The sequence below is a fragment of the Delphinapterus leucas genome, chromosome 15 (assembly GCF_059928025.1).
Source record: "Delphinapterus leucas isolate spDelLeu-1000000601 "Yukka" chromosome 15, BTC_Dleu_Yukka2, whole genome shotgun sequence".
Taxonomy (NCBI): domain Eukaryota; kingdom Metazoa; phylum Chordata; class Mammalia; order Artiodactyla; family Monodontidae; genus Delphinapterus; species Delphinapterus leucas.
This window is the reverse complement of record NC_143143.1, coordinates 35,568,451-35,595,349: the sequence shown is the minus strand read 5'-3', so window position 1 is coordinate 35,595,349 and position 26,899 is coordinate 35,568,451. Positions and strand designations below refer to the sequence as shown.

General features: G+C 47.8%; 3 protein-coding genes and 1 pseudogene across 10 annotated transcripts in view; 2 read left to right on the top strand and 2 right to left on the bottom strand.

The window, feature by feature from the left end:
- Window positions 1-321: 321 nt before the first annotated feature.
- On the top strand, window positions 322-11,124 carry ZNF263 (zinc finger protein 263). Of its 4 annotated transcripts, XM_089896259.1 has the most exons (7): window positions 322-431; window positions 735-1,097; window positions 1,970-2,150; window positions 2,599-2,672; window positions 2,937-3,063; window positions 4,606-4,722; window positions 5,237-11,124. In XM_089896259.1, exons 2-7 carry the CDS (start codon window positions 930-932, stop codon window positions 6,403-6,405), a joined length of 1,836 nt encoding a protein of 611 aa, XP_089752385.1. In that variant the 5' UTR covers window positions 322-431; window positions 735-929; the 3' UTR covers window positions 6,406-11,124. The 4 variants fall into 4 exon arrangements, with proteins under 4 accessions (XP_089752385.1, XP_022450373.1, XP_022450371.1 ...); XM_022594665.3 differs by lacking the exon at window positions 322-431 and having other exon boundaries at window positions 439-1,097; window positions 2,638-2,672; XM_022594663.3 differs by lacking the exon at window positions 322-431 and having other exon boundaries at window positions 439-1,097.
- Window positions 11,125-12,817: 1,693 nt separating this feature from the next.
- On the bottom strand, window positions 12,818-20,197 carry TIGD7 (tigger transposable element derived 7). The gene has a single exon (XM_022594675.3). It carries the CDS (start codon window positions 15,532-15,534, stop codon window positions 13,888-13,890), a length of 1,647 nt encoding a protein of 548 aa, XP_022450383.1. The 5' UTR covers window positions 15,535-20,197; the 3' UTR covers window positions 12,818-13,887.
- Window positions 20,185-26,899, top strand: part of LOC111185225 (zinc finger protein 75D-like) — a 32,767-nt gene continuing 26,052 nt past the window's right edge. For 2 of the 5 annotated variants that reach the window (XM_089896256.1, XM_089896257.1), the window contains exons 1-6: window positions 20,185-21,413; window positions 21,570-21,654; window positions 22,084-22,602; window positions 24,131-24,326; window positions 25,011-25,168; window positions 25,446-25,572. In XM_089896256.1, coding sequence (XP_089752382.1) covers window positions 21,592-21,654; window positions 22,084-22,602; window positions 24,131-24,326; window positions 25,011-25,168; window positions 25,446-25,572 — 1,063 coding nt within the window. In that variant the 5' untranslated portion in view covers window positions 20,185-21,413; window positions 21,570-21,591. The remainder of the gene's footprint in view (window positions 21,414-21,569; window positions 21,655-22,083; window positions 22,603-24,130; window positions 24,327-25,010; window positions 25,169-25,445; window positions 25,573-26,899) is intronic. The other 3 variants (XM_089896255.1, XM_022594661.3, XM_089896258.1) reach the window with 2 other exon arrangements.
- Window positions 24,449-24,602, bottom strand: LOC149747421 (U2 spliceosomal RNA; annotated as a pseudogene).

Here is a 26,899-nt window from a genome sequence, read left to right as displayed (position 1 = left end):
GCTTGTTAACAATTCAGATTTTCGGGCCCCACCCCGACACTCAGAGGCACAGGATCTCGCGTGACTCGGAGATCTGAACTTCAGTAAGCTTTCCGAGGGATTCTGACCCTGGTAGTCCGCCGGTCACACCCGATTTGGGCTTAATTTCCACTAACAAACCTACAGACTCCGGCTCCCAGAGGTTTCTGAGATCCCGGAGCTCGCCCGATGGCCCCGCCTCTCGTCCCCAATTGGCCCTTCGCTCGTCCCGCCCCTGAAGGCAAATCTTTTCTTCTGGTTGCTCAGCGGTGAGTGTGTGGCGAGACCTGACCCAATGGGCGCTAGAGTTCTCGGAACGTGACCGGGAAGTTGGTCCGGAGCAGGCGCCGTTGGTTGTTGACGCCTAACGCGCTCTGAGACTTCCGGCGTGGGAGCCGAGCTTCGAGTCCTGCGTGAGTCCGCTGCAAGGGGGAAAGCGCGGTGCTTAGGTCCTGCCCTGGGGCGGTCCTGGCGGGGACGGGCCAGGGGGTGGTGCGGCGGCGCCCGCAAACTACTGACGCCGAGGCGCCGGAGCCGGCTGCGCCAGCCCTGGAGCCGGGCTCCTCGGCCGGGATTTGGGGCTTCGGGGCCCCCGGCTCTTGTGGACGCCCGCCATCCTTGCGCGGGGCCGGGGGCGCCTTCCTAACTGGGCGCAGCTGGTTTCGGGGCCAAGGCGGTGTGGGGACCTGAAGATGGCGTCGGGTCCGGGCTTCCAGGACCGGGAAGGGCTCCTGATAGTGAAACTGGAGGAGGACTGCGCCTGGAGCCAGGAGGTGCCCCCGACAGACCCAGGACCCAGCCCGGAGGCCTCCCATCAGCGCTTCAGACGGTTCCGCTTCCAAGAGGCCGCTGGGCCCCGGGAAGCCCTCAGTCGGCTCCAGGAGCTTTGCCATGGGTGGCTGCGGCCTGAGATGCGTACCAAGGAGCAGATCCTGGAGGTCTTGGTGCTGGAGCAGTTTCTGACCATCCTGCCCCAGGAGATCCAGAGCAGGGTGCAGGAGCTGCATCCGGAGAGCGGCGAGGAAGCGGTGACTCTGGTGGAGGATATGCAGAAAGAGCTTGGGAGACTGAGGCAACAGGTGAGAGAAAGAGCTGTTTTATTTGCGGTTTGTTTGGCCCTGAGGACTGGGACATCGCGTTGGCCCAGTTACCCCTACGAATTTACTTGGTTGCCCTGAGTAGACCTTAGGTGGGCAAGAAGCCTTTTTGTAGTTTAGCGAGGAACTTTCATTCTCCAGATTTTTCCCAAGTGGACAGAGCGAGCAGTGAAGAGTGCCCTGTTTCCACATGGAGGCAGTGTCTCTGCATTAGTGTGAGCCCAGGAGTTAGCTCGCTAGGTTCAAATGCTCACTCTGCTTCGTACTAGCTTTGGGACTTTGGGCAAGTTACTTAATTTCTTTGAGCCTCAGACTTGGTAAAATAAGAATGGTAAAAGATCTCTCTAGGGTGGCTTTGAGCATTAGAGCAGGATGTAGTTTTGATCACACTACTGGTTTACAGTTAGTGCTTAATAGCTGTTAGCTATTGTTATATTACAGTCAGCAGTCTAATTTCTACAAAGCTGGGTGGCAGTTAATAGTGGACTTAAAAAACTGGCACTGAATCTCTGAGGCCACTTGCCCCAGGGCCACCCAAGTTTAACTTACCCAGTAGTCAGGAACGGACGCATCTTGAAAAGGTGGGGGAAAGCGAGAGGGAGTGAGGTGTGTCAGAAGAGCTGTGTGGGGAAGGTGTGCACTGGAAGTGAACTCCCCCCAGCCCTCACACACATTTTCTCAGGTGTACACGGGGTCAGAAAAGTTTTGTTTTAGTGTAAACCATTCTTCTCTCTTGGTGGGTCCAAAGGGATTGCCAGTGGTTCTCCGTTGAAGGCTTGCCCTCAGAATTCTGTACTAATTTCCCTTCCTCTCGGGCCCTGTTATGATGGTGAGTGATGTGGGTTGGTTCCCAGGTGACAAACCATGGGCGGGGAACAGAAGTGCTTTTGGAGGAGCCTTTGCCTCTGGAAACAGCACGAGAGTCACCGAGCTTCAAGCTGGAGCCATTGGAGACTGAGAGAAGCCCTGGCCGCAGGCTGCAGGAGCTGCTAGGCCCCAGCCCCAAAAGGGATCCCCAGACTGTAAAGGAGAGGGGTGAGGAACAGTTCTCTGGGCAAGTGGGAGGGAGGAGGGGCTTTGGGGTTGCCCCTGACACCAGCAGAATGCAGCATGGCTGCCCAGGAGGGGGCATTTCTGACCTGAGGGTTTGCAGATGTGGCGTGAAAGACCTAGAAGTGGTTTGGATTCCTCTTGGGGTGGGTGGAGGGAGGGAGAATCTCTTAGTAAGCCCTTTTGTATGCAGAACGGAGACATTTAGAGCTCAGTGAATGATTGAGGGCTTTAATGCTTGGGCCAGCAGGGAAGACTGCTGGTACTCTGTTGTTTTGAATATCGCTTTATTATTCCTCGGTTGCCTTCTTTTGTTCAGTGTTCATCCTCAGAGCAGAGACTGGGTGTTGGGGAATGGATACTGTGTTGTGACAATCCTTGGGTTGCCAAGAATTAGGAATGCCGTTCTCATCATAATTTCTGTCACCTTCAGCATTATCTGCTCCCTGGCTTTCTCTCTTTCCTCCCGAAGGAAACATGGAAGACAAGGAGCTGACTGGGCCCCAGGTGATGTGGAAGTTCCCATTGTCTCCCCGAAGTTGCTCTTGTGGGGGTGGGGTCCTTTTGCCACTTGGAGAGGATCCTTTCTACCTCACCACATGCATCTCTCCCACCTTCTTTATTTGTCCTCCACACCTCACTTGTAGGCCTCCCCCTTCTTCCCCATGAAATGTGTCCTCAGCACACCTGGGTTTTGCCCCTTTAACCCATGACTCTGCTTGAATTGTTCTTGGTGCTTCAGGGCCTAAAGGTGATCTTGTGCTGTTTCAGTTGCCTGAGAGCTTAGAGGACGTGGCTATGTACATCTCCCAGGAGGAGTGGGGGCATCAGCATCCTAGTAAGAGGGCCCTCTCCCAGGACACGGTGCAGGAGAGTTATGAGAATGTGGACTCACTGGGTAAGGACTTCTTTTCCAGGGATGAAGGCTGAGCCATTTCTGACCAGGGTCCTGTCCCTTAGGTGCTCACCTCCTGGGTATAAGTTCTGAGTTTAGCCAGACGACCTGCCTTTGTCTAAAGTCCCTTGGACTAAGATCACTTAAATATTTGCCAGGTGCCACAGTTGGCACACTTAAGGGCCCCAGCTGCCAGGGCTGAGGGCGGGGAGTCTGAGCCATAATGAACTTCCTAAGGCAGAACAAGTCAGATCCAATGGTGCCCACCCCATCCCCACTTCCCACCCCTCACACACAGATCACAGGATGCTGTAGGGCTCTAAGTTCTTGATGCCTTGCAAGTTCAAAATGCTTACTTTTCTGACCTCACTTATGTTTTCTATGCTCCATTAGTATTTCTGGGCTCTTCCCCAGAGGCACAAATTTCAGGGGCACTGGCATCAACATTCCAGCTCAGTGGCTGTCCCAGTCCTTAAGAATTCAGGAAGGGGGAAGGCTTTGTGGAAATTTGGAAATGATATATATCTAAAACAGGGTCTAAGTAAGTTAGATATAAATTAAGATGCATCTACGTGTTGAACTATTATGCAGAGATTAAAAATGAGGTCTGTGAAATATGACCAAAAACTGATAGTTGGATTTAGGTGGAGAGTGTGTGGGTATTGTATAATTCCTTCATTTTTTCTGCATGTATGAAAATTCTCATAATAAAAAGTTGGGGGGAGTCTTAAAAAACAACATAAAACAGGATTGTGTATGTTACCATTATGGCTATATTGATGCACACCCGGTAGAAGAGTCACACTGCACTTTGTTTTCATACATGAGGTTTTCGTAAAGAGAAGCACAGCTATCATCTCACTTGCACTAATTTTGCAAGGGGGTCACTGCTGGGTTTGGTTGCCTTCACGGGGGCCTTCTCCAGGTTTTCTGTCACTGTGCTGTGGCTTGGTGCCCTAAGTTGAGCACAGCTGTTTCAGTGAGTGCTAAATAGGAAGAGTTCAGATCACAAGTTCTTGAAACTAAACTTTTTAAAGTCCGTGTTTGCTGGAGTTGGAGTGAGCGTAGCACAGGGTAGCACTTTTGGGTTTTAATCTCAGGGTCCTCTCAGAGTCCCAGGTCCTTTTCTGATTGTCCATCATATTACATTTTCTCCTTCTGGAGTTGCCCAGTCAAACTTAGTTCTATTTTATATGTATCCATAAGAGTCAAGGCTCTTTCACAGTATTAAACTGATTCCTCAAGGAACTGACCACCCTGACCATGTTTGTTTGTTTGATTGTTGTTTTAATTACAAAAGTTTTACATTCTCATTGCAAAAAATCCCAAGTACTACAAAAGTGTAAAAAGAAAAAGCCACAGTTTCCTTCCTCTAATTTCTTTCTCTAGGGGTAACCGGTGGGAAGAGTTTAGTGTATGTTCCAAGTAATTGCTGTCAGATTTCTGTATCCATTCACTGAAGGCAGGGAACAAGACTATCTTTGTTTGCCCTGCCTGGTAGAGGAAAATGGTGACATAGAAATCCTTTTCTTTCATTGTGAACAGAGTCTCAGGTTCCCAGTCAGGAGGCCCTGAGCACCCAGGTGGAACAAGAAGGAAAGCCCTGGGATCCCAGTGTCCAGACTTGCAAGGAAGGCCTGAGCCCCAGGAGCCCAGCTCCCGGTAAGAAACGCAGTTGAGCAGCCTGCGCAGCTAGCCTCCCGCTGTTGGGAATGAGGCATTTGAGGGTCTTGGTGTAAGGCTAGCCCATCACCACTGCCAGGGAGGTACATTCTTCCAGTGTCTCCACTGCCCACTTCCATCCCAGTGATGGCAGGCGAGGTACCCAGGGTGCAAAGTGTAAGGAGGCATTCACTCCTGGGCTCATTTGCCCACCCTAGTCCCAGTCCTGCTCCATCTCACCCATTCCCAAAGGGCAGAAGCCAGAGGCTCAGTTGGAGAGGGAGTTCGGGGCCCCTACAAGGGAATTCAAGACTGGTTTGAGCTCTGATTCCTGAGTGATGGCCCCACCCCTTATGTGGATCCCTGTCTACCGTGCTTTACCTATATGGGGAAGATGGGAAACTGAGGTAGAGCCAGCCCTTCTGGACTTCTGACCTACAGGCAGTAGCACACATGGGATTTCCTTTTCTCTGGTGTAGAAATAACATGGGTTTGGTTTCTCTCGATCTTCCAGGGGAAGAGAAATTTGACAATCTGGAAGAAAGTGCTCAGTCCGTTTGCCCTGAGAGCATCCACCCTCGGGCGCTGCTGCCTGGCCAGGCCGGAGGGGAGGTACCCTGGAGTCCTGAGCAGGGAAGGCCTCGTGACAGGGCAGAAGAGCATTGGGAGCCTCCCCCAGAGGTTCGGATGGAGCAGTCCTTAGTGGGGGCCACAAGTTGCAGAGAACTGGGGCGGCCAAAGGAACTGCAGCCAAAGAAGCTCCATTTATGTCCCTTGTGTGGCAAAAATTTCTCTAACAACTCGAACCTGATTAGGCACCAGAGGATACATGCAGCAGAAAGACTGTGTATGGGTGTGGGGTGCGCTGAAATCTTTGGCGGGAATCCACACTTTTTGTCACTACACAGAGCACACTTGGGAGAGGAGGCCCATAAGTGCCTCGAGTGTGGAAAAAGCTTCAGTCAGAATACCCACCTGACTCGGCATCGGCGTACCCACACAGGTGAGAAGCCCTATCAATGTAACGAGTGTGGAAAGAGCTTCTCTTGCAACTCCAACCTCCACAGGCACCAGAGAACGCACACAGGTGAAAAGCCCTACAAGTGCCCTGAGTGCGGGGAGATCTTTGCTCACAGTTCCAACCTCCTTAGGCACCAGAGAATTCACACAGGAGAGAGACCTTATAAGTGTTCCGAGTGTGGGAAAAGTTTCTCTCGCAGTTCTCACCTTGTCATTCACGAAAGAACTCACGAGAAAGAGAGGCTGTACCCCTTCTCTGAGTGTGGGGAAGCAGTGAGTGACAGCACCCTCTTTCTTGCCAATCATGGGACCCACAAGGCAGAGAAGAAACTCTTTCAGTGTTTAACTTGTGGGAAAAGCTTCCAGCAGGGCATGCACCTCACCAGACACCAGAGAACACACACAGGAGAGAAACCATATAAATGTACCCTCTGTGGGGAAAACTTCTCTCATAGATCCAACTTAATCAGACACCAGAGAATTCACACGGGAGAGAAACCCTATACCTGTCATGAGTGTGGAGACAGTTTCTCTCACAGCTCCAATCGGATTCGTCATCTGAGAACCCATACAGGAGAGAGACCCTATAAATGTTCCGAATGTGGAGAAAGCTTTTCTCGGAGTTCACGCCTTATGAGTCATCAGAGAACTCACACTGGATAGAAACAATGGGATTTCTTTTGGGCCCAGATAAGGTGGCATATTCAGAGGGGCCTCTTGTTAAGAGCTGGTATTCCTTTCCCAGCATGATCTGCATCTTTAACGTAATTACTCCAAAGAGGAACCAGGGGAGGGTCGTTGTGAGGGAGGTGCAGAGGCAGCAAAGGATTAGCGTAAAACTGAAAAGGAATTCTGTTGGAACTAGTGAGGATGGCAAGTCTTTGAAGTGACCCTCTCAGGGTGGAATCCCCTCTGAAGTTCTTCCAGTCTCAGGGCACACCTACCCCCTCAGCATATATAGCCAACTTGAGACTTGGGTGCCTTACTGTGTCCAGTGTGTATCCCAACAACTTTGGGAATCCACAGACTTCCTGGTATTGCTTCCTCACTTGGGACATTCATCAGGAGCTTTTGGGTTCCTGAGGCCCTTGAGACCAAAGAAGAGGGGCCAGGTCTCCTGGGAGACCAGGTGGAGGCACCGAAAGACTGGTGGTGAGTTGCAGCTCTTCTGAAGGCCTGGCTGAGAAGCCACAAGCAATCCCGGGCAGCCACCACAGTGCCCTCAGTGGCCTGACAGTAGGGCTCATTGGCAGGTCATGCATGTGATTGTCACCTCAAACAAAAAGGAACTAGAGACCTACGGGAAATAGTAAGATGGAATTTGCAGGTCAGCCCAGGAATTGGCAGAGGAAACCGGGGTCTTAATTAGCTTACCCTTTGCAGAGATCAAGTCCTCAGAGGGTTCCATGAAAGATGGGTTCCCTGGGAGACTTTGAAAACGTGGATCCTGGGGAAATTAGGAATCATGCCTTTCCCTGTTGAAAATATGTTTGGATGGTAATAAATATCTTCAGGAAACATGAGTGTGTGACTCATCATTGAGGGCCTTTGACTTGGCCTGCAGTGTTGATCGGTCTTCCACCTGCTTTGGGTAGAGAACCTGGCTTTCTCTTTGTGGTCTTACTTGGTTGCTAAGGAGGGTTTTGACAAAGGTGACAACAGACAGGCTGAGGGAGGGAGCATGTGGCCCTGGCTGGCTCCAGGCTGGGACTGCTATGTGGTAACAAAGGGTCAAGTCCAGTGGCTGCTTGGAGTGATGTCAGAAGGGTGTTCTAGAAGGGTTTTTTTTCCTTCTTTGGTGTACAGCTGTGAACATTGTCTTTTTTTAATTTTTAAAAAAATTATTTTTTTTGGCTGCGTTGGATTTTCGTGGCTGTGCACGGGCTTTCTCTAGTTGAGGCGAGCGGGGACTGCTCTTCATTGCAGTGCGCTGGCTTCTCACTGCAGTGGCTTCTCTTGTTGCAGAGCATGGGCTCTAGGCGCGCAGGCTTCAGTAGCTGTGGCACGCAGGCTCTAGAGCGCAGCCTCTGGTTGTGGCACATGGGCTTAGTTGCTCCGCGGCATGTGGGATCTTCCTGGACCAGGACTCGAACCCGTGTCCCCTGCGTTGGCAGCCGATTTCTTAACCACTGAGCCACCAGGGAAGCCCTGAACATTCTTTTGATTGTTTAGAATGTTTACTTTCTTGCAAAGTAGGTAAAGGAAGATCTGGCTCATCAAAGACAAGTTATTTTGGTCAAGCAAATGGTTCCCAGGAAAAGATGGTTTTGATATAACTGCGTTATTGCCCATTAGTGGAGGGAGATATAGGAGAGGGCAAAATTATTAGGGGACAGCATTACATTTCAGAATGGGGGAATCAGGAATAGGAATTCTAGGAGTGTGTTTCTATGGAAAAGAGGTAGAATACCAGGGAGAATTCTAGGAGTAGGAAATTCTGATGCTAGGAAAACATCTCAGGATTTGGCCCTGGAGGAAAATATCTAACTAGCTGTTCTTTGGGAGAAAAAGATGAAACATTCCACTGGCAACAGGCTATTAAATATAGCACCTTTAAGTAAAGGAAATAACCCTGCATGCCCCCCACCCTTGCTTATATCTGTTTCTCATTTCTGTACCATTCTCTTACCCTCAAAAGGGCAGTGGTAGTGCGGGTCTTGGGGGTCAGGGAAGGGAGATGAGGATTTGAAAGAGATTAATGTGGAATGGACAGTGGTAGGAGCAGGACAGGGCTGCTGTGGCTGCCAATACCATGAAGTGGGTGGTGGTGTAAAGTTGACGTTAGTAAGCACTCTGGTTAAGATGGCAACTTATGTGGATTGTAAACCTCATGAGAATAGAAAGCACCCCTCCCCTTCATATCCTTATCCCTCATCCCCCATAATACTATCCATACAGATCTTAGGATGTGGTCTAACTGGCATTGCTCCTACTTGGAGTACTACAGTTTGAGCCAGAGCAAGAGGACCCCCAGGTGTTCACTCCTGGCACTAAGAAGGCTTTCCAATCGTAGACTTCACCCAGTCCCCAGTCTAACTCCCCTTCTAACAAACTTAACATGCAGAGCTCTTCTCGGCCTTGTTTTCATGAGGTGATGTCACAAAATATTGCATGTAAAACACTTAGCACAGAGCCTGGCACATAGAAAATACTCATCTATTTGTGCCACCTGGGGGTAGATAAAACTGGCAAATTGCCTTTTTTTTTTTTTTTGCGGTACGCGGGCCTCTCACTGTTGTGGCCTCTCCCGTTGCAGAGCACAGGCTCCCAATGCGCAGGCTCAGCAGCCATAGCTCACGGCCCCAGCTGCTCCGCAGCATGTGGGATCTTCCTGGACCGGGGCACGAACCCGTGTCCCCTGCATCGGCAGGCGGACTCTCAAGCACTGCGCCACCAGGGAAGCCCGCCTTTTTTTTTTTTTAGTTTTTTGTTTGTTTGTTTTATACTGCAGGTTCTTACTAGTTATCAATTTTATACACATCAGCGTATACATGTCAATCCCAATTGCCCAATTCAGCACACCACCATGCCTTTCTTCTTAAGTACCTGGTAGTAAGAGCAATGTAAGACCACACTGGGGAATTTCCTGGTGGTCCAGTGGTTAGGACTTGGCGCTTTCACTGGCAAGTTGGCCTGGGTTCAGTCCTTGGTTGGGGAACTAAGATCCTACAAGCCATGTGGCACAGCCAAAAAAAAAAAAAGACCACGCTGGCAGGAATTCTGGGGAGCAGTCTACTATTGAGTCAGGATTGATGACTTCATCGTTATAGTCATATTTCAGAAAGCGGGTCAGAGGCCCTTACTAAAGGGTCCCACGAAGGCACTGCAAGGGAGGGCCTAGTATATATACTTTTACACTACACACATATGTTTTACATTATTATTTTTACCCCACTAGTCCTCTTGAAAAAGAAACCAGAACAGATTCCAACAGGCTTTTTCGTCAAAGGGAGACTAATGCTGGGGGCAATAAAGACCCCTGCCCCTTCAGTCCAAATGGGTACAAAGGAGAACTGGGAGATGTGGACTGACCCTGAGCAATAGCCACACACCCTTGTAGCAAAGGTAGCACATGAGACCAGCAGAAAGGCTCCTGGGTGGAGAATCAGTACCACATGTAAGCAGAAGCCTGGCAGAGGCAGACTAAAAGCAGCAGGCCTGACATCAATGGGGACAAAGCCCCTTAACGCCAGAGACCAGAGGAAGTGTTAAAACAGTACCAAGTTGTTTAGTTTTTTCCGGGGAAAGCTATCAGAAATAACTTTTAAGAATTTTTACTGCAGTAATGAAAGAACTTAACAGGTCTCAATAACGCAGTTAGGAGGCAGAAGTAATGGTCTAGGTGAATTCAACAATGACAAAATGGTTAATGAAAAATGGCACAGCCCCCGCCCCATTTCTGACAAACCTTCCAGTTAATGTCCTCAATTCATCACTGAGACACCCTGAATGTCCCAGAAGCTTCTGTTAAGAAATCAAAACTGGTGACTCACCAGGATCCAAAGCTGCTTCAGGGAGATAGTGAGATTTCTTCAGGCAGAAAGGATGGGAAAAGAAAATACTAAGAAGTTTCTGAAATCCTAGGGTGTGTTTTGGACATAACGAGGAATTGTGTTTGCCTCTCCATCCCCACTTTCCCTCTAGGCAGGAAAACGTTCTAAATCCTGGGTGTGGTTCCCCACTCAGAGGGTGAAGCTGCTCTTGAGGGGATTTCTCGTCCTCTTGGCAGGGGGTCCAGGTTAAGTTTGGGAATCCTGCCCCAGCCACTGGTACAAGAGCGAGGTGCCTGGGTTTCTCCGAGCAGCTTTCATCTTCAGGAATGATTTCCAGAACCCAAAACTTCAGTCCTTTCTCAGGCTTGGGCAAAGCCAACGAGTCTGCGCGTCCCTCAGCTTAGCTTCCGGCGGCATCTGGGACAGGGCGCTGCGCCCCTAGAACCGCCCGCGTGCCCCACCGGCTGGTCCCATGGAGGACGGCTCCCAAGCCGGCCCGGGAGGAGCAACGGCTAGGGGTTGGTGGCGCTCGGCAGCCGCCTCGCCCCGGCCGCACGCACCCGCAGCGTCTCCCTTCAAGGCCGCCCTCCGCCCGCAGTCCCGGGGAACCTACGCTCCCACCGCACCCGGGGGCCCGCGGGCACGCGCTCCACGGCTGCGCCGGGGCGCGCCCCCTCCTCAGGCCCCGCCTCCGCGCAGGCCCCGCCCCTCCCCGGCGAGACCTGGTCTTGCGCCGCCTGCGGGCTACGACTCCGGCGGTTGGGCAGGGCGGCGCGGCGAAGGGTTTCCCTCTCCTCCCACCCAGGAGGTTACGAGCGGTTACCAGCGGCGCGACAATACTCCCCGAAACTTCCCTGGTTGCAGGTGCGCGCGCTAACCCGGGGCCGACAGCGGGGCCGGGCGTCTGGGCCCGCCCTAGTGTTCCCTCAGGCGGCGAGCACAGAGCTGGGCGGGGGTGGGCAAGTGGGAAGTGGCGTCTCACGGTCGGGGAAGGGCGGGCCTAGAAGCCCACGAAAGCTCTTAAGCACGCGAGGCACCTCTTCAATTTTGTGTTAGCTCTGTCTGGCTACAGGGCGGGGAACGGATGGGAGAAGACGAGAAAGAGCGGGAGACTAAGGAGACAGGTGCAGAGAGTGATGCCGCCTGGACCAGGAAACGAGCAGTGAGGAGGGAGAAGTGGACACGAGGTGAGACCTTCAGGACGTAGAGCCGACAGGACTTTACGTGGGTGCAGCCCGAAGTCTAAAATCTTAGGATGACCTCCAATGGCACTGAAAATCTGCCCCTTATTTGTCTTTGCTCCTCTTCTCTGCTAGCGGGCCGTACAGCACCCATCCATGGATCTTGCCGCTTCCGAGGGGAGATGCACTCTCACACCGAACAGCCTGTGCAGACGCTCCCCTTTGCCCGGACTGCTCTTCTCCCTCTTTCCCCCCACACTGTAAAGGCCAGCTCAGAAGTCACACTTGCCCGGCTCAGATATGTCCCCTACCACCCAAGCACTCGCAAAGCCCTCTCTGTACTCAGCTCTCACACATCCAACGCTGGTTTGTTCCTCTTCCTTTTCTTTGTAATTCTAAACGCCCAACACCACACTCTGTGCCTAGCAACGTGAAATGTGCAAAATCAATGAATACTTTTTTTTTTTTTTTGCTGTGCCACGAAGCTTGCGGAGTATCAGTTCCCCAACCAGGGATTGAACCCCGGACCGGCAGTGAAAACCTGGAATCCTAACCACTGGGCCACCAGGGAACTCCCTCGATGAATACTTTTGAAAAGGGTGTGACTGCCAGTCATTTATTCTGGGACTTTATGACCATTGGGGGAAAAACAGATGTTTAATGCATTGAAGTAGAGTGCTGTCCAGTATGATCATATGACATTCCCCCTCAACTTCTTCCACAATCCATTCTACGCTAGGCTTGCTCCACAAATGCTTTTTTTTTTTTAAACATCTTTATTGGAGTGTAATTGCTTCCCAATGGTGCTAATTTCTGCTTTATAACAAAGTGAATCAGCTATACATACACATATATCCCCATATTTCCTCCCTTTTATGTCTCCCTCACACCCTCCCTATCCCACCCCTCTAGGTGGTCACAAAGCACGAGCTGATCTCCCTGTGCTATGCAGCTGCTTCCCACTAGCTATCTATTTTACATTTGGTAGTGTATGTATGTCAGTTACTCTCTCACTTCATCCCAGCTTACCCTTCCCACTCCCTGTGTCCTCAAGTCCATCCTCTAAGTCTGTGTCTCTATTCCTGTCCTGCCCCTAGGTTCTTCAGAACCTTTTTTTTTTTTTTTTAGATTCCTTATATATGTGTTAGCATACGGTATTTGTTTTTCTCTTTCTGACTTAACTTCACTCTGTATGACAGCCTCTAGGTCCATCCACCTCACTACAAATAACTCAATTTGTATGGCTGAGTAATATTCCATTGTATATATGTGCCACATCTTCTTTTTTTTTTTTTTTTTTTTTTTTTGCGGTACGCGGGCCTCTCACTGTTGTGGCCTCTCCCGTTGTGGAGCACAGTCTCCGGACGCGCAGGCTCAGCAGCCATGGCTCACGGGCCCAGCCGCTCCGCGGCATGTGGGGTCTTCCCGCACCGGGGCACGAACCCGTGTCCCCTGCATCAGCAGGCGGACTCAACCACTGTGCCACCAGGGAAGTCCCCACATCTTCTTTATCCATTCATCTGTTGATGGACACTTAGGTTGCTTCCATTTCCTGGCTATTGTAAATAGAGCTGCAATGAACATTGTGGTACATGACTCTTTGAATTATGGTTTTCTCAGGGTATATGCCCAGTAGTGGGATTGCTGGGTCGTATGGTAGTTCTATTTTTAGTTTTTTAAGGAACCTTCATACTGTTCTCCATAGTGGCCGTATCAATTTACATTCCCACCAACAGTGCAAAAGGGTTGCCTTTTCTCCACACCTCTCCAGCATTTATTGTTTGTAGATTTTTTGATGATGGCCATTCTGACCAGTGTGAGGTGATACCTCATTGTAGTTCACAAATGCTAATTTTATAAGTAACAAAAATGCTAAGACAATAAGATATAAAATTGTATTTACAATGTAACTTACCTATTTTTTAAAATACATGAAATATACCAAAGTGTTAAGGGAGCCTATCATCAGTTGAGAGAATTTGGGTGCTTTTTATCTTTCTTATAAATCTTTTTTATAATCAGCATATGTCACTTCCACAATAAGAAGAAAACAAACACTAAACAGGTGGTAACTCATTTACAAGAGCAGAGTATGTCATACCATTAAATTGAAAACCAAGTCTGTCCTTATCTTCTTAAATAACTAGTCAGCATATATATAGCTTCTTTGTTATATGCTGTGAATACATTTAGACTTTAATGCTTTCCCCACATCCATTTCACCTTAGATAATCTGGGACAATAGTTCCTCATTATTCAAGTCCTTGTCTAAAATAGAAAAAAATATAGATTAATGAACATATTTATACATCAAAAGCCCCAAATTTATTACCTTCAAATCGTGTATTTTATAAACAGTATAAATGGGCATTGCTGTGCAAAGTGAGGTCAGTTGATAAAAACAATGACAGTTCACAACAAGTCTAATTCATGTATCATTACATAACTGCAGAAATCTTTAAACACAATATCTACTTACTACAACCAGAAGTTGAAGGCATATTGAAGGAATCCTTAATATTATGAGGCCTACATTTCAAAAAGCTACCAATTCTAGAATGGATTCTACTCTGGAACTGCTTCTTGATTATTTCTTGTTGCATCTCTTTCAGTGTAAAATGGAACCTTTGAAACTCAGGTGTTGCATCAACAAAGTCAAGAAGGTAGTCCAAACTCTTTCTTACAGCAGATAACTTAAATTCAGCAGTCTGCTCCTCAGCTCTCGCTTTTTGAACAACTTCCTTTATAATTCCACCTTTTGTTTTCGGGGAGCTGCCCTTTTCTTCATCCCCATTTAACCACACCCTATCGTTATCCAGCTTGGTTTCCAACTCCCCATATTTCTCAAGAATTTCTCTATAATCTCCATCTTCTAAGCCTTGAAGATCATATTCAGGTTCCTTTTTGTAAAGAAGATTTTCCCATGCATTTGCTATGGTTATTTGTTTTACTTCATCCCAACTCTTTGCCCAGTTAAAAATTGCACTTTTTATGTTGTAGATTTTAATCTTGGAAACTCCTTTTTCTCCTTTATCTTGCTCATCATCACTTTCTTCAAAAATTACAAGACTCTCCTCAAGTTGCTTCCACCTGTAAAGTCGTTTGCAGCTCAAGATCACACCCTGATTCATTGGTTGAATCAAGGTTGAAGTGTCATGGGGAAAGAACATGCATTTTATTCGACCATCCTCACTGGTTAGTGATTCAGTGGAATGGTGAACTGGAGAATTGTCCAGAAGTAACAAGGCCCTGACATCCTCCTCATGGAATCTTAGAACATTAACTTGAAAGTGCTTGACCTCAGGAACAAAGTTTTGAAAAAACCATTCTGAAAATGATTCTCTGGTGAACCAAACATCTTTACTAGGTTTGTATATCACAGGTAATGTACATGTGTCCTCTTTTACACTTCTGGGCAGCTTTGATTTTCCAATAATAATTGACTTTAACTTATGAGTACCATCCGCATTTGCACATAAAAGAGCAGACAATTGTTCTTTGTTTATTTTCCTCCCTGGCAGGCAGATATCTTTTCTGCTTGCCTGAGTATTTTCTGGCATTGACTTCCAAAAGAGGTCAGTCTCATCCCCACTGTACAGCTGAGCAAGACACAGTTTCTCCTCTTTAATAAGCATGGACAGTTTTTGTCGAAACGGCTCAACATTTTCTGAAGCTGAACGTAGGACTTGTTCCCCACATACTTTTCGGTTCCCAATTGCATGCCTATTTCGAAATCTAAAAAGCCAACCAGTGCTAGCTTTGAAGTCTGTTCGCCCAAAACACTGTGCAAATCTCTCGGCAGCAGCCTGAAGCTCCACACCTCTCACAGGGATACCAGCTGAGCGTTTCTGTTGGTACCACATGTAGACTGCATCATCCACGTCACCGTATTTGGCTCCTGTTGTTCTCTTTCTCTTCTCAGCCCCTACTAATGGCATGTCCTGCTTCAGTACAAAGTCCAAAATCAATTTCTTGTTCTTTTTAATGTCATAAAATGTTGATTTACTGATTCCAAATTCATCCATTACACTTTTAAGAGATCGTCCTGCTTCAATCCTACTTAGAACCTTCATTTTCTCCTCCAAATTCAGTGTTGTATATTTCCCTCTCTTATTCATACTGAATTTGGTTTCAGGCAATCAACAGGGGTAAAAAGGAAAAAGCATTACTGAATTGGAAAAAAAAATTAAAAACGAAACAACTCCTCATTCCCCCAACTAGCACAACGCCCCCCAGAAGGCATAGGAATTTATACTGAAGGGTAATGGGCTAAAAAGGATAAGGGCTCATGATTGAAATGCTAGTCTAGAGGTAAAGTCTGAACTCAGAAAGTTGCCACTGCAAGGTCCGGTCTAGTTGTTGCTCCTGCAAGACATGGATGGTCAGTCTTCAGAACCCCCCTTCTGAATGCTCTTTCTTCTCTCCCTTGACAGATGCAGCAGCACCAGTCAGGAATAACAGGAATACCTGCATACTCTCCCTAACTGATTACAGGAAAAGACACAAAAGGAAGAGAGGAGGTGAGATGTGCTCACAAGAGGGACAGACTCAGGTAAGATAAATCTCAATAAAAAGTGGTGCTTCACAAAGGAGTGTGAAAGCCTTAAAGGCAAGGACAGAATAATATTGTGTAACAAAGATGCAGTGTGGCTTCTCCTCTTCCAAGACAAGCTGATTTTACCTCACTGCCAGAAAGGAAAATGGTGCTCATATTGCTCTGCATGTAGTGTTCGCTGGGCAGCAGTCCATCCACCTGGATAAATACTCCAAGCTACCCTGACAGTGGGATGTCTAGAGAGTTAGAATTCAGGAACAGTTGTATCTTTCAGTGAAGAAGAAAGTTAGTAGGTTCTGTTGTCCATATGAATGAAATCCAACTTTTACTGCATTCAATACAGCATTCTCAAAGACTAAGCTTTAACTTCAGTGTTTCTTATGTTTACCAAGGTAATCTGTAAGTATATAAATAATGTATTTGTTACTGGCACTTTTCCACTCTCAGATCTTCTTCCTTGTGTACATCTGGTGTATTCTCAAGTGTTATTTTCCACTGAATTGTTCCATATTTGGGATATAATCAAGTTTCAGAATCATGGCAATTCTTAGAGATGAGTCCAAAAGTTTTATAAAAATTTTACAGTAGTTAAAAAAGTATTAAAAAGATCTGTCCTTGTGATTCTTTTCCTAAATTTACACTTAGTCTTAAGTAACATACTTTTTATATTTGAGACTTTACCTGATTTCTCTTCATTATAGATTTTTCTTAATTTGACCTAAGACTCAATTTTTCCATTGCTTGAAGAAATTTTAAAGGTTTCTCTATTGGTGATTCTGATCACTTGTTTCCCATAAGTCCTTCTGTTGGCAAACTCTTCTATAGCTCTGCACCCTTTCAAGTCCTCCTGGTGCCACCCAGTGCCATTCCATGTCTGTAGAAATGTCCTACTCTAGATTAATTTCATGGTTCTTATTCCAGATACACAACCTCATGGGAAGTAACAAAAACTGCCACTTTTATCCATTCCAGGTGCTATGAAGAAAGAAAAGTATGTCAGAGAAATGAGAAAAATGGTATTTCAGTTTATTTTTCCTCTCCTTTAGGGCAGAGCCTGAGTGACTTTCATTCATTTCTCAACTACACAGAATTCTCAAAAGCCTCTCACCTAGAAACCCAGAAGGGTCCAGACCATTAGTTTTCCTCTAACATTTGTTGCAAAAAATGTCAACTGCTTTACAGAGTACTAAGAGGATCATGAAAGTACGATAGTTAATAGGGTATGGAGCCAATGACAGGCTAGGATCAAGCAACCTTCTAAAAGAGGCAGCTCTAACTAAGGCAATTACTATTATAAATGGAAAAAGGAAAAAGAAAGTGTTTATTAGCCAGTAGCAACACCATTAAAGCAGCCAGTCACCCAGCAAAACCATTCAGCCCACTATGGCACTTGTGTGGTATCTCAAAATAAACTGCATGTGTTTGCTTTCATTGCTTTCCAGCTGGACATTCATTATTTCTCAAACTGTGCCCAGGCAGGGAAAGGTGAAATCAAAAGGAAAGACTTGGGGGACTTTTGTGGGCTCCACAGCAAGGGTAAGGAACTATGGCACCAAACTTTAAATGATGACAATCATCAGTGACCCTCATTCACAATTCGCCATTTTGTGCCTTGTTTCCTCTTCTTCCTTTCATAGGGTCTCTTTTCCCACTTTCTTCTCCCCTTGTTCACTAACCAGCTCCCTACCTATGTTATGAATCAGGCCTGCCAATTCAGGGGCACCGCTGGCAGAACTCCATTTATTCAGTTCAAGTTCCAATTATATGCTCAGCCTTGGTCCAGATGATGAGGATCTCAATGCTAAGAGCTTTACTGCCCACTGGTTCTGACTGGAAGCAGTAGTTACTTTTTTTTTTTTTTATCACATATAATTCTTTATTCCTGCATAGTCTAATTTTATTTTATTTTTATTTATTTTTAACATCTTTATTGGAGTATAATTGCTTTACAATGGTGTTTCTGCTTTATAACAAAGTGAATCAGCTATACATATACATATATCCCCATATTTCCTCCCTCTTGTGTCTCTCTCCCACCCTCCCTATCCCACCCCTCTAGGTGATCACAGAGCACCAAGCTGATCTCCCTTCTCCCTGAGCTATGCGCTGCTTCCCAGTAGCTATCTATTTTACATTTTGTAGTTTATATAAGTCCATGCCACTCTCTCACTTCATCCTAGCTTACCCTTCCCCCTCCCCGTGTCCTCAAGTCCATTCTCTACGTCTTTATTACTGTCCTGCCCGTAGGTTCTTCAAAACCACTGCTTTTTTTTTTTTAGATTCCATATATATGTGTTAGCATACAGTATTTATTTTTCTCTTTCTGACTTACTTCACTCTGTATGACAGACTCTAGGTCCATCCACCTCACTACAAATAAATCAATTTCGTTCCTTTTTATGGCTGAGTAATATTCCATCATATACATGTGCCACATCTTCTTTATCCATTCATCTGTCGATGGACACTTAGGTTGTGGAAGCAGTAGTTACTTTTGAAGAAACTAAGTCCCAACCTGAGATTCTAAGAAAATGAACCTGCTTTGAAATATATTCAAGCAACTTAGGCAGATGCTTTTTTTTTTTTTTTTTTGTCTGCGCTGCGCAGCTTGTGGGATCTTAGTTCCCTGGCGGACAGAACCAGTGCCCCCTGAAGTGGAAGCACAGAGCCCTAATCACTGGACCGCCAGGGAATTCCCGTCAGATGCTTATTATTATCACCTCTGCTTAATCCTTTTCTCCCCCTCAAAAAGGATCAAGATCTATGCCTCAGAGGAGTGTAACACCAGTCTACCTAAAAGCAAAAATAGCATAATGACCTTGTAATGGTCTTGCATTTTTGTTCCCACCTTAAACTCAGCTCCAGATGAACTGCCCTGGAAAGAAGCTCCCTCAAAAACCCTCAAATGATGCTCTTTATTTACTTTATTAAATGCAATCTCTTCACTTCTATTCCAAGCGCTCCACAGTAGATCCACAAGAACTTATTTTCTAACTCTCTTTCTCTAAAGGTACCCGAATTACATTTAGTAAAAAAAAATACTACAGATTTTCTCACATGCTCATCTCTGAAGCTTTCAAGGCTTTGCTCTTACCTTACCCTCTGCCTGGAATGTGGCCCCACTCCCTGCTGTGGGCAAATCCCTCAAGGATTTTTATAATTTTCCCCAACCCCCAAATCGACTTTCATTTCCTTGTAATTCCCACGGCGTTCAGCTTATGTCTTACCCTTTCCTACCTTGTGTTGCTGATATTTGTGAAATTGCCTCAGTCCTTTTGCCAGATCCCTTGAATCAAAGGCTCTGTCCTATCGACTCTATAACACTGGCTACACATAGTAGACTTAATAAATAATCCCTTGACTAGTATAGGCTGACACTATGAAAACACTGACAACTGGAAATACTGGAAGCCAACAACCGAAATACTCAGATTCTTATAAATATGATTCAGTAAATATTTATAGAATGCCTACCTTACCCAGGCAACTCTACCAGACACTATAGGACAAGATGAAAAGAAGGTTCCCATGCTCCAGGGAGCACGCTGTGGTGGAAAAAGCAGAAGACAGGACAAAGGGGACCTAAATTCCACTGGAGGACCTGCCACTGGTGAATTATGTGACCTCGATCAAGTCACTCCTTATCTCTCAATTCTCTGTCAAGGAGATCTATAAAAGGAACCTATTTCACAAGTAAAAACCTACCTCACAAGAAAAAACAGAATCGTGTGTGCACGCACGGCCCAGAAATGAGTACACACCCCTCAGGGGCCGTCGATCCTGACCGGGACAAAACGGCCTCGTACTGTAGGAGGCTGCGACAGGGCCCTGGCCGGCAGCTCGGGCACGGCCGGCTGAGCCGCGGTAAGGTCGGGGGCCCAGCGCACGGAAGGGAACGGTGACCCTCAGGGCGGGGCCTGGGTCACCAGGCTCCGCCGGCAGCCCGAACACGACACAGGAACGACCTGGACGCACGCGCCCCACAGAGCTGGGACGCGAGACGGCGACACAAGGGCGCCAAGCCGAGCGCAGGGCCCTCTAGGCTGGGCGGGCCTGGGGACTCGGTGGCCTTAACTCTTTCTTGCCGCCAGGGCTGAACCCGGGAGGAGGCCGGTCACCCAGGTCGGCCTGGAGCAGCAGCGCTCACGGACCCAGCCGGGGCTGAGCGGCTCCTCCCCGGAAGTGCGTCACTTCTGCCTCCGGTTGGAGCGCGGGTAGCTAGTAGCGCAGGGAGGATTTTAGGTCGGGTAGGGGGGAACCAGGTGGGTCTAAATAGTGCGCGGCCTGCGCTCCCAAACCCCGGGGCCTCGGGGGCCCGCCCCTGAGTGGCGCGTGGCGTGGAACTGTCTTCCTTAGAGCGGTGGCCGGGCCGGCGGCAACTTGTGGTAGAGCCCCGGGAAGAGGGAGCGGCCTTCACGAAGCCAAGCCGTCCGAGGTAACCTAGAAGCGGCTTCCGCTTCGGCGCCGGCCCCGGAGCCTCCGAGAGACTGCGGCCGCTGCTTGGGGCCGCTGCACAGCGGCCGGTGGTGTTTCCGAGACGGGCAACAGGACTGTCTGGGGCGAGGCCCGCCGTCAGGCTCGTGAGGCCGCTTTCTCCAACGTTTGTGCGGGTGGCGCCCAGGGCCGCGCGGCGGGAGCCCGCTCGGACACTGCCCGCAGGTACAGTGCTCGCGGGCGCGCCCGGGCGGTCGTGTTCACTTTCCCGCCTCCGCCGGCGTTTCCTTTACTGGCTGATGTTACTGCGGGAGAAACGGGCGGTCCAGCCTCAGTCAGATCAGCTTCCTCTGATGCAAAAGCCTGGGAAGTGTCCCCAGCACCTCAGAGCCGTCGGGAGCCGGCCGTTTGTGAACACCGTGGCTTCCTGGGCAGAATTTCGGTGCCCTTTCTGCTGGATCACCTCAGGGAAAGTGAGCCTCACGAGGCTGTCCTCAGCCTCGCTTAGAGGTGTAAATGAGCCCTGGAGAAATGTAGCAGCTGAATGTAATCATGACCAACTAACATGCTGTCCTTTTTCTTCCAATTGACATTTGGATAAACATTTTGTGAACAAGGATCAGCTGTAATTTTTCCTAGGTCAAGTAACGAGAAATTAAAAATACAGGTATAGGACTTACCTCGTGGCGCAGTGGTTGGGAATCAGCCTGCCAATGCAGGGGACACAGTTCTAGCCCTCGTTCAGGAGGATCCCACGTGCGGCGGAGCAGCTAAGCCCGTGGGCCACAAATGCTGAGCCTGCGCTCTGGGGACCGCGAGCCACAACTGCTGAACCCGCGAGCCACAGCTACTGAAGCCGGAGCGCCTAGAGCCTATGCTCCTCAATGGGGCGTGGCCCCAGTCGTTGCAACTAGAGAAAGCCCATGCGCAGCAGCGAAGACCCAACACAGCCATACATACATACATACATAAATAAGTGAATTTGGAAAGGAAAGGAAAAATACACAGGTATACATCTTCTGCATGGTGCTCTTTATATGTCTTGCAAAGAAATGCCAAGACAAATGTAGAGCAACTAGTTATTTAATTGGGGGTTGCTTTTGAGAAGAATAAGGCTCCATTTTTCTGATTTACTTTTCTTCTACTCTGGTCTCATTGTTTCAGCTCTCCTGCCAGTTTTCATACAATGGAAAGGAGCACCTCAAATGTTCCAGGAAGTGAAGGCTTCCATCTTCCCAAAAGGACAAAGGTCATAGAAGTTGTACCCTCTTACTGAAGACAGACTAGGACGATATGTTGAAGTTTAAGAGAAACTCAGAATATTCTCCTGATCTTTCCTTTACACGGAGAGGATGGCATAGGAAGTGCATCAATTAAATCTTTGGATAATCCCCGAACCCCTTGGAGCCAGTGGGTACTAGTTTTTTCACCCACCAACTATTCCTGATTTTTTTTTTTTTAAGGCAAAGTGGTTTATTGGCATTTGTCTTTAATAAGCTGTGCTGTATTCAGCTGAATAATAGAAAGAAAATGAGAGAAACAAGGGCCTGGCAGTTGATTTGGGTTTTTTTGGCAGTTGATTTTTAAAGTTCATGTTTCTCTCATAATAAGTAACAAGTAGTAAAGTTCATGTGACTTTCTTACTGACATGCACTTTTTTCTGCCCTCAATGCCTTAGGAAGAAGATCCTTTTATTGATTTTGTTCCAGACCAGACTGGGCCTCAGTTTTCAGAGGTAGTGCTGGAGGTGTGTCCAATACAGGAGCAGAATTGTTCCTCGAGAAGAATGATGACCATAGATCTGAAGGTGGCTGAGTACTTGAACCCTCAGATCAGGACTCTGTGGGAGACCAAGGGACCTGTGACAGAGAGCTCCAGTCGGCATAAGAAATATGCCCCCCAAACGGACAGTCCCAGTCCTGAGAGGTCTCACCAGCACTTCCGGAGCTTCCTCTATCATGAAGCAGCTGGACCCCGGGAGGCTGTTGACCAGCTTCTGGAATTATGCCGTCAGTGGTTGAGGCCAGAGATTCATTCAAAAGAGCAGATCTTGGAACTTGTGGTGCTAGAGCAGTTCCTGTCCATTCTGCCCAGGGACACCCAGACCTGCATAAAGAAGCACCATCTACAGAGCATTGAGGAGGCTGTGGTCCTGGTAGAACACTTGCAGAGGGAATCTGGTCAAAAGAGGAATGGGGTGAGAAGAAAGATTCCTGTTGTATACAGTGAAATAGGGTGATGGTGGATGTATTGGGGCAATTAATTGAGAAATAAAGTGAAATAGGTAACTTCTGTTGTCCCTTTAGGACATGTAAAGCAGAATGTAAAAGCACAGATCCACAGCCATAGTCAGTGCATATGATTCAGAGATCCTGAGAGAGGCTTCCCTGGCCTTAGGGAGAGAGTTGCTTTTTGCCCTCTTTGGAGCCAGGGTGTGTTGAGGGTAATGAGCCTAGTCTGGCTTGGCGAAGGAGATGGGCCTCAAGTTCTTAGAAACAAACAAAAGGCAATAAGGAGTTGGAGAGGAAGGGACAGATCCAGAAAAGGAGGAATTCCTAGAGACCAAAGAAGAGTGAAGATAGGAAAGAAGGAGAAACCAAACAACTAGAGGAAGACTGCCCAGGAAGAGAAAAAGTAGAAAGAAAACAGGGAAAGAGATTTGGAAATCCCAACAGAGTAGCTGAGAGAAGAAAGAGCGTGAGGGATAGTGTCCTCTGTACCATAGACAAGGGCCTCCACTGCCTTCCCTCAGTGGTTGTTCCTTGGCTGTGCTGTGAGCGGGGATCCAGGGCATGCCCTTGGGCAGGTGGCAGCATACCAGCTAGCTTCACAGGCCTACTGAGAATACCGGGAGGGCACACGTTTTGTGTCAAAATTACTTGAGGATAGGTTGGAGCCCTGACCCTCTTTTGTTTTTTAATTTACTTTTGGCAGCATCGGGTCTTCGTTGCTGTGTGTGGGCTTTCTCTAGTTGTGGTGAGCGGGAGGTACTCTTCGTTGCGGTGCGCGGGCTTCTCATTGCGGTGGCGTCTCTTGTTGCGGAGCACGGGCTTTAGGTGCGCGGGCTTCAGTAGTTGTGGCTCTTGGGCTCTAGAGCCCAGGCTCAGTAGTTGTGGCGCACAGGCTTTGTTGCTGTCTGGCATGTGGGATCTTCCTGGACCAGGGCTCAAATCCATGTCCCCTGCATTGGCAGGCGGATTCTTAACCACTGCGCCATCAGGGAAGCTCAGAGCCCTGGTTCTTTCCTCCCACATTTTTCTCCGTTTCATCCCAATCCTCTGTGAGACTCTTCCCTGGTGGCCATGTGGAAAATCTGGTTGACAGACAACTTTTAAATTCAATTCCTTTATCTTTTGAGAGAGAAGACAGAAAACCACTAAGGCAAGAATCTAAGTTGGGAGAGAAAGTCTGTCAAGGCAGCATGAGAACAGGTGGCCTGGGCAGCCCTGTTAGTGGTCTGAGCTGAGCTGGATGCAGAGGGTGGGGGCTGCTGTCTTGGAGGGCTGGCAGTAACCACACCTTTTTTCCTCTTCTGCCAATATTCTTATATTTTGTGTATAGTTCTTGTGGAAAACTGGTGGTCTCGTATCTCTTTTAAGTCTTTGTGACATTTCCTTTAGTGTCTCCTTCTTCCCACAGTTTGCACTCTGCTTTTTCCTCCCTCTCCCACCAACTCCCAAACGAAAAGTAAGTTCCATGGTAACAAGGATGGGCATTATTTCTAGGTTGCAGAGCATGAGCTGGGAAAGGACGCAGTGCTCTTGGGAGAAACAGCAGAGGCCCCAGGCTTCAAGCGGAAGCCAGCAGAGGCCCAGCAAGTGGGCATGTCCCAGGATGAAGAATTTTGGGATACACACCAGAGTCTACAAGAGCTGCTGATCAGGAATACCCACAAAGAAATTGAGCCCGTATGTGAGAGGGGTAAGGAGCTTCATGTTACTTTCCTTCTCTTGGGAGCTGCGATAGTAATTTAAGCCAGAACACGTGAGCACTTTCTGGTTGCCCTGCCCTGTGGATCTACTAATGCAGCCACGTTAGCAATTAGAATGCCCCCCAGGTTATGGTAGAGCAGACCAGGTGTGGTTGAAGGTGGGGGTTGGCCTAAGATACAGAAATCTCCAAACCACAGAACCCTGTTAATAACACTGGGAACTCAGTTTTTTACACTTGATCTTAGCCAAAAGGCCGAGAAGCGATTGGAACTCAGTTTTTTAGAAAAGTGGAGAGGGTTGGGCCCACCTTGTCCTCATAAAATACAGAAGGAATTGGAATGAGAAATCTGTTGTCAGTGGCGGAATGTGAAGAAAATTGTGTACCAGGAAAGAAATGATAAATGATTAAAATCTCCTACTGTATACTGGAGTCCCTGAGTATGTCATTTTCAAATATGTTCAAGCTTTGTCTAACTCTGAACAATTTGTGTCATGAGAGGAAAATAAAAAGGGTTTTTCCTTTTGTTAATTTTGCTTATGAAAACTGGCGAATCTGTTTAGAGGCTGGTAGATACTTGGTTCTCATTAACAAGGAGAAGGCCATTTCTGGGCACCATACACTTGTAAAGGTGTCTCATCAATACTGAAAAACTCAAGGTCTTCTGTATTTTAGAAATGAGCCTAGGATATTCAGAAACAGAAGCGAGAGAGATTTCCTGTGGCTCTCCTTCACCCACAGCGGTGTCTGCTCACCGGATCCTAGCCTTTCCTGAGCAGACAAACAGCAAAGACTGGACAGTGGCACCTGAGCTCATCTTGTCTGAGTCCCAGGTGAGCTGTGCTTTCCAGCTTCTTAGGGCTGCCTTTCCCTGCTGCCCTTGACCCGCGCTCCCCAGCAGGTGTTCAGAGCTGTTAGTCCAGATGTTCCCCACGATTTTGGGCACTTGTTAGTTGATCCCTTGCCTCCTTCCTTTCTGCCTTCTCACTTTTTAAAAATCAAATGCTGTTAGTTCCTTTTGTGACTGGCTTACCATGCAGTTGATGGCTCAGAAGGTTGGGCTGCTTTTGAAGTGGCAGGTACTGAGCTAAAGCCCATTTTCTTCTCTAGAGCTTGTTGACATTTGAAGAAGTGGCCATGTATTTTTCCCAAGAAGAATGGGAGTTACTGGATCCTACTCAGAAGGCCCTCTACAATGATGTAATGCAAGAAAACTATAAGACTGTCATCTCTCTAGGTAAAGATTCTTCCCTTCCCTTTGCATAGGAGTGGAGTAATCTGTCCTGTTGTTGGCGTACTGAGAATGCACCCCTGTGAGAGAGTCTCTGTTCTAGTAGCTGACTGGTTCTCAACTAGATGGTGTGGGCAGGGAAAAGGTATATCCAGAACACCAGGGAGCTTTCTCCCAGTGCACATGATCATTCCTTATCCTAAATCTTGATCCTTCCTGCCTTCTTTCCCTCCAGATTGCTCTTCTCTTAACTTTCCCATCTCCACAAAGGACACCACGATTCACCCAATATTTTAACCCAGAAAACTTGGTCATCCTTTACACCGATCTTATCAAACCCCAGTAGTATTACTGCGTCACTAGTCCCCTTGGCTCCACCTTCACCGTGTAGCCTGAGTCCAACCAAGTCTCAGCCTGCTGTGCTTTAGCATCTTGGTGTAAGCCAGTGGCATCTCTAACAAGGTCCACCTCAGTACTTTCTATCTGGCACCCCCCGCCACCATTCCTCCCCTCCTGCAGGCTGTTTTCCACACAGCACAGCCAGAATCTTTTAAAAACTGGATCATATCAGGACACTTCTCTGCATCAAAACCTTACTGTGACTTTTCACACATTCAGAATGAATCCAAACTCCTTGTAGAGGCACCCAGGACCCCCCAAATTCTGGCCCCTCCTCACCTTCCTGCCCTCATCTCCTGCCATTCCTGCCCTGCTCAGTCCTCTTTAGCCACACTGGTCTTCTTTTTTTTTTAATATATAAATTTATTTATTTGTTCGTTTTTGGCTGTGTTGGGTCTTCATTGCTGCATGCGGGCTTTCTCTAGTTGCTGCGAGTGGGGACTACTCTTCACTGCAGTGCGTGGGCTTCTCATTGCTGTGGCTTCTCGTTGCAGAGCCCAGGCTCTAGGCCCGCGGGCTTCAGTAGTTCTGGTGCATGGGCTCAGTAGTTGTGGCTCGCGGGCTCTAGAGCACAGGCTCAGTAGTTGTGGCGCGTGGGCTTAGTTGCTCCATGGCATGTCGGATCTTCCTGTAACAGGGCTCAAACCCATCTCCCCTGCATTGGCAGGCAGATTCTTAACCACTGCGCTACCAGGGAAACCCTTCTTGCTGTTTCTTGAACTCACCAAGCTCATTTCTTCCTTTGCATTTCCTTTACTTGGCACACTGGACTCAGTACTACATTTTCCAACACCTCTAATTTTTGTCCAACTCAGGAGAATTCATGTCATGTAAGGAAAAAAACAAGACTTCCTTTTATTGACTTCACTCATGAAAACTGAAGAGAGTCAACTGGGAAACCCATCTTAGGGGCTAGTAGATGCTTGATTCTTGT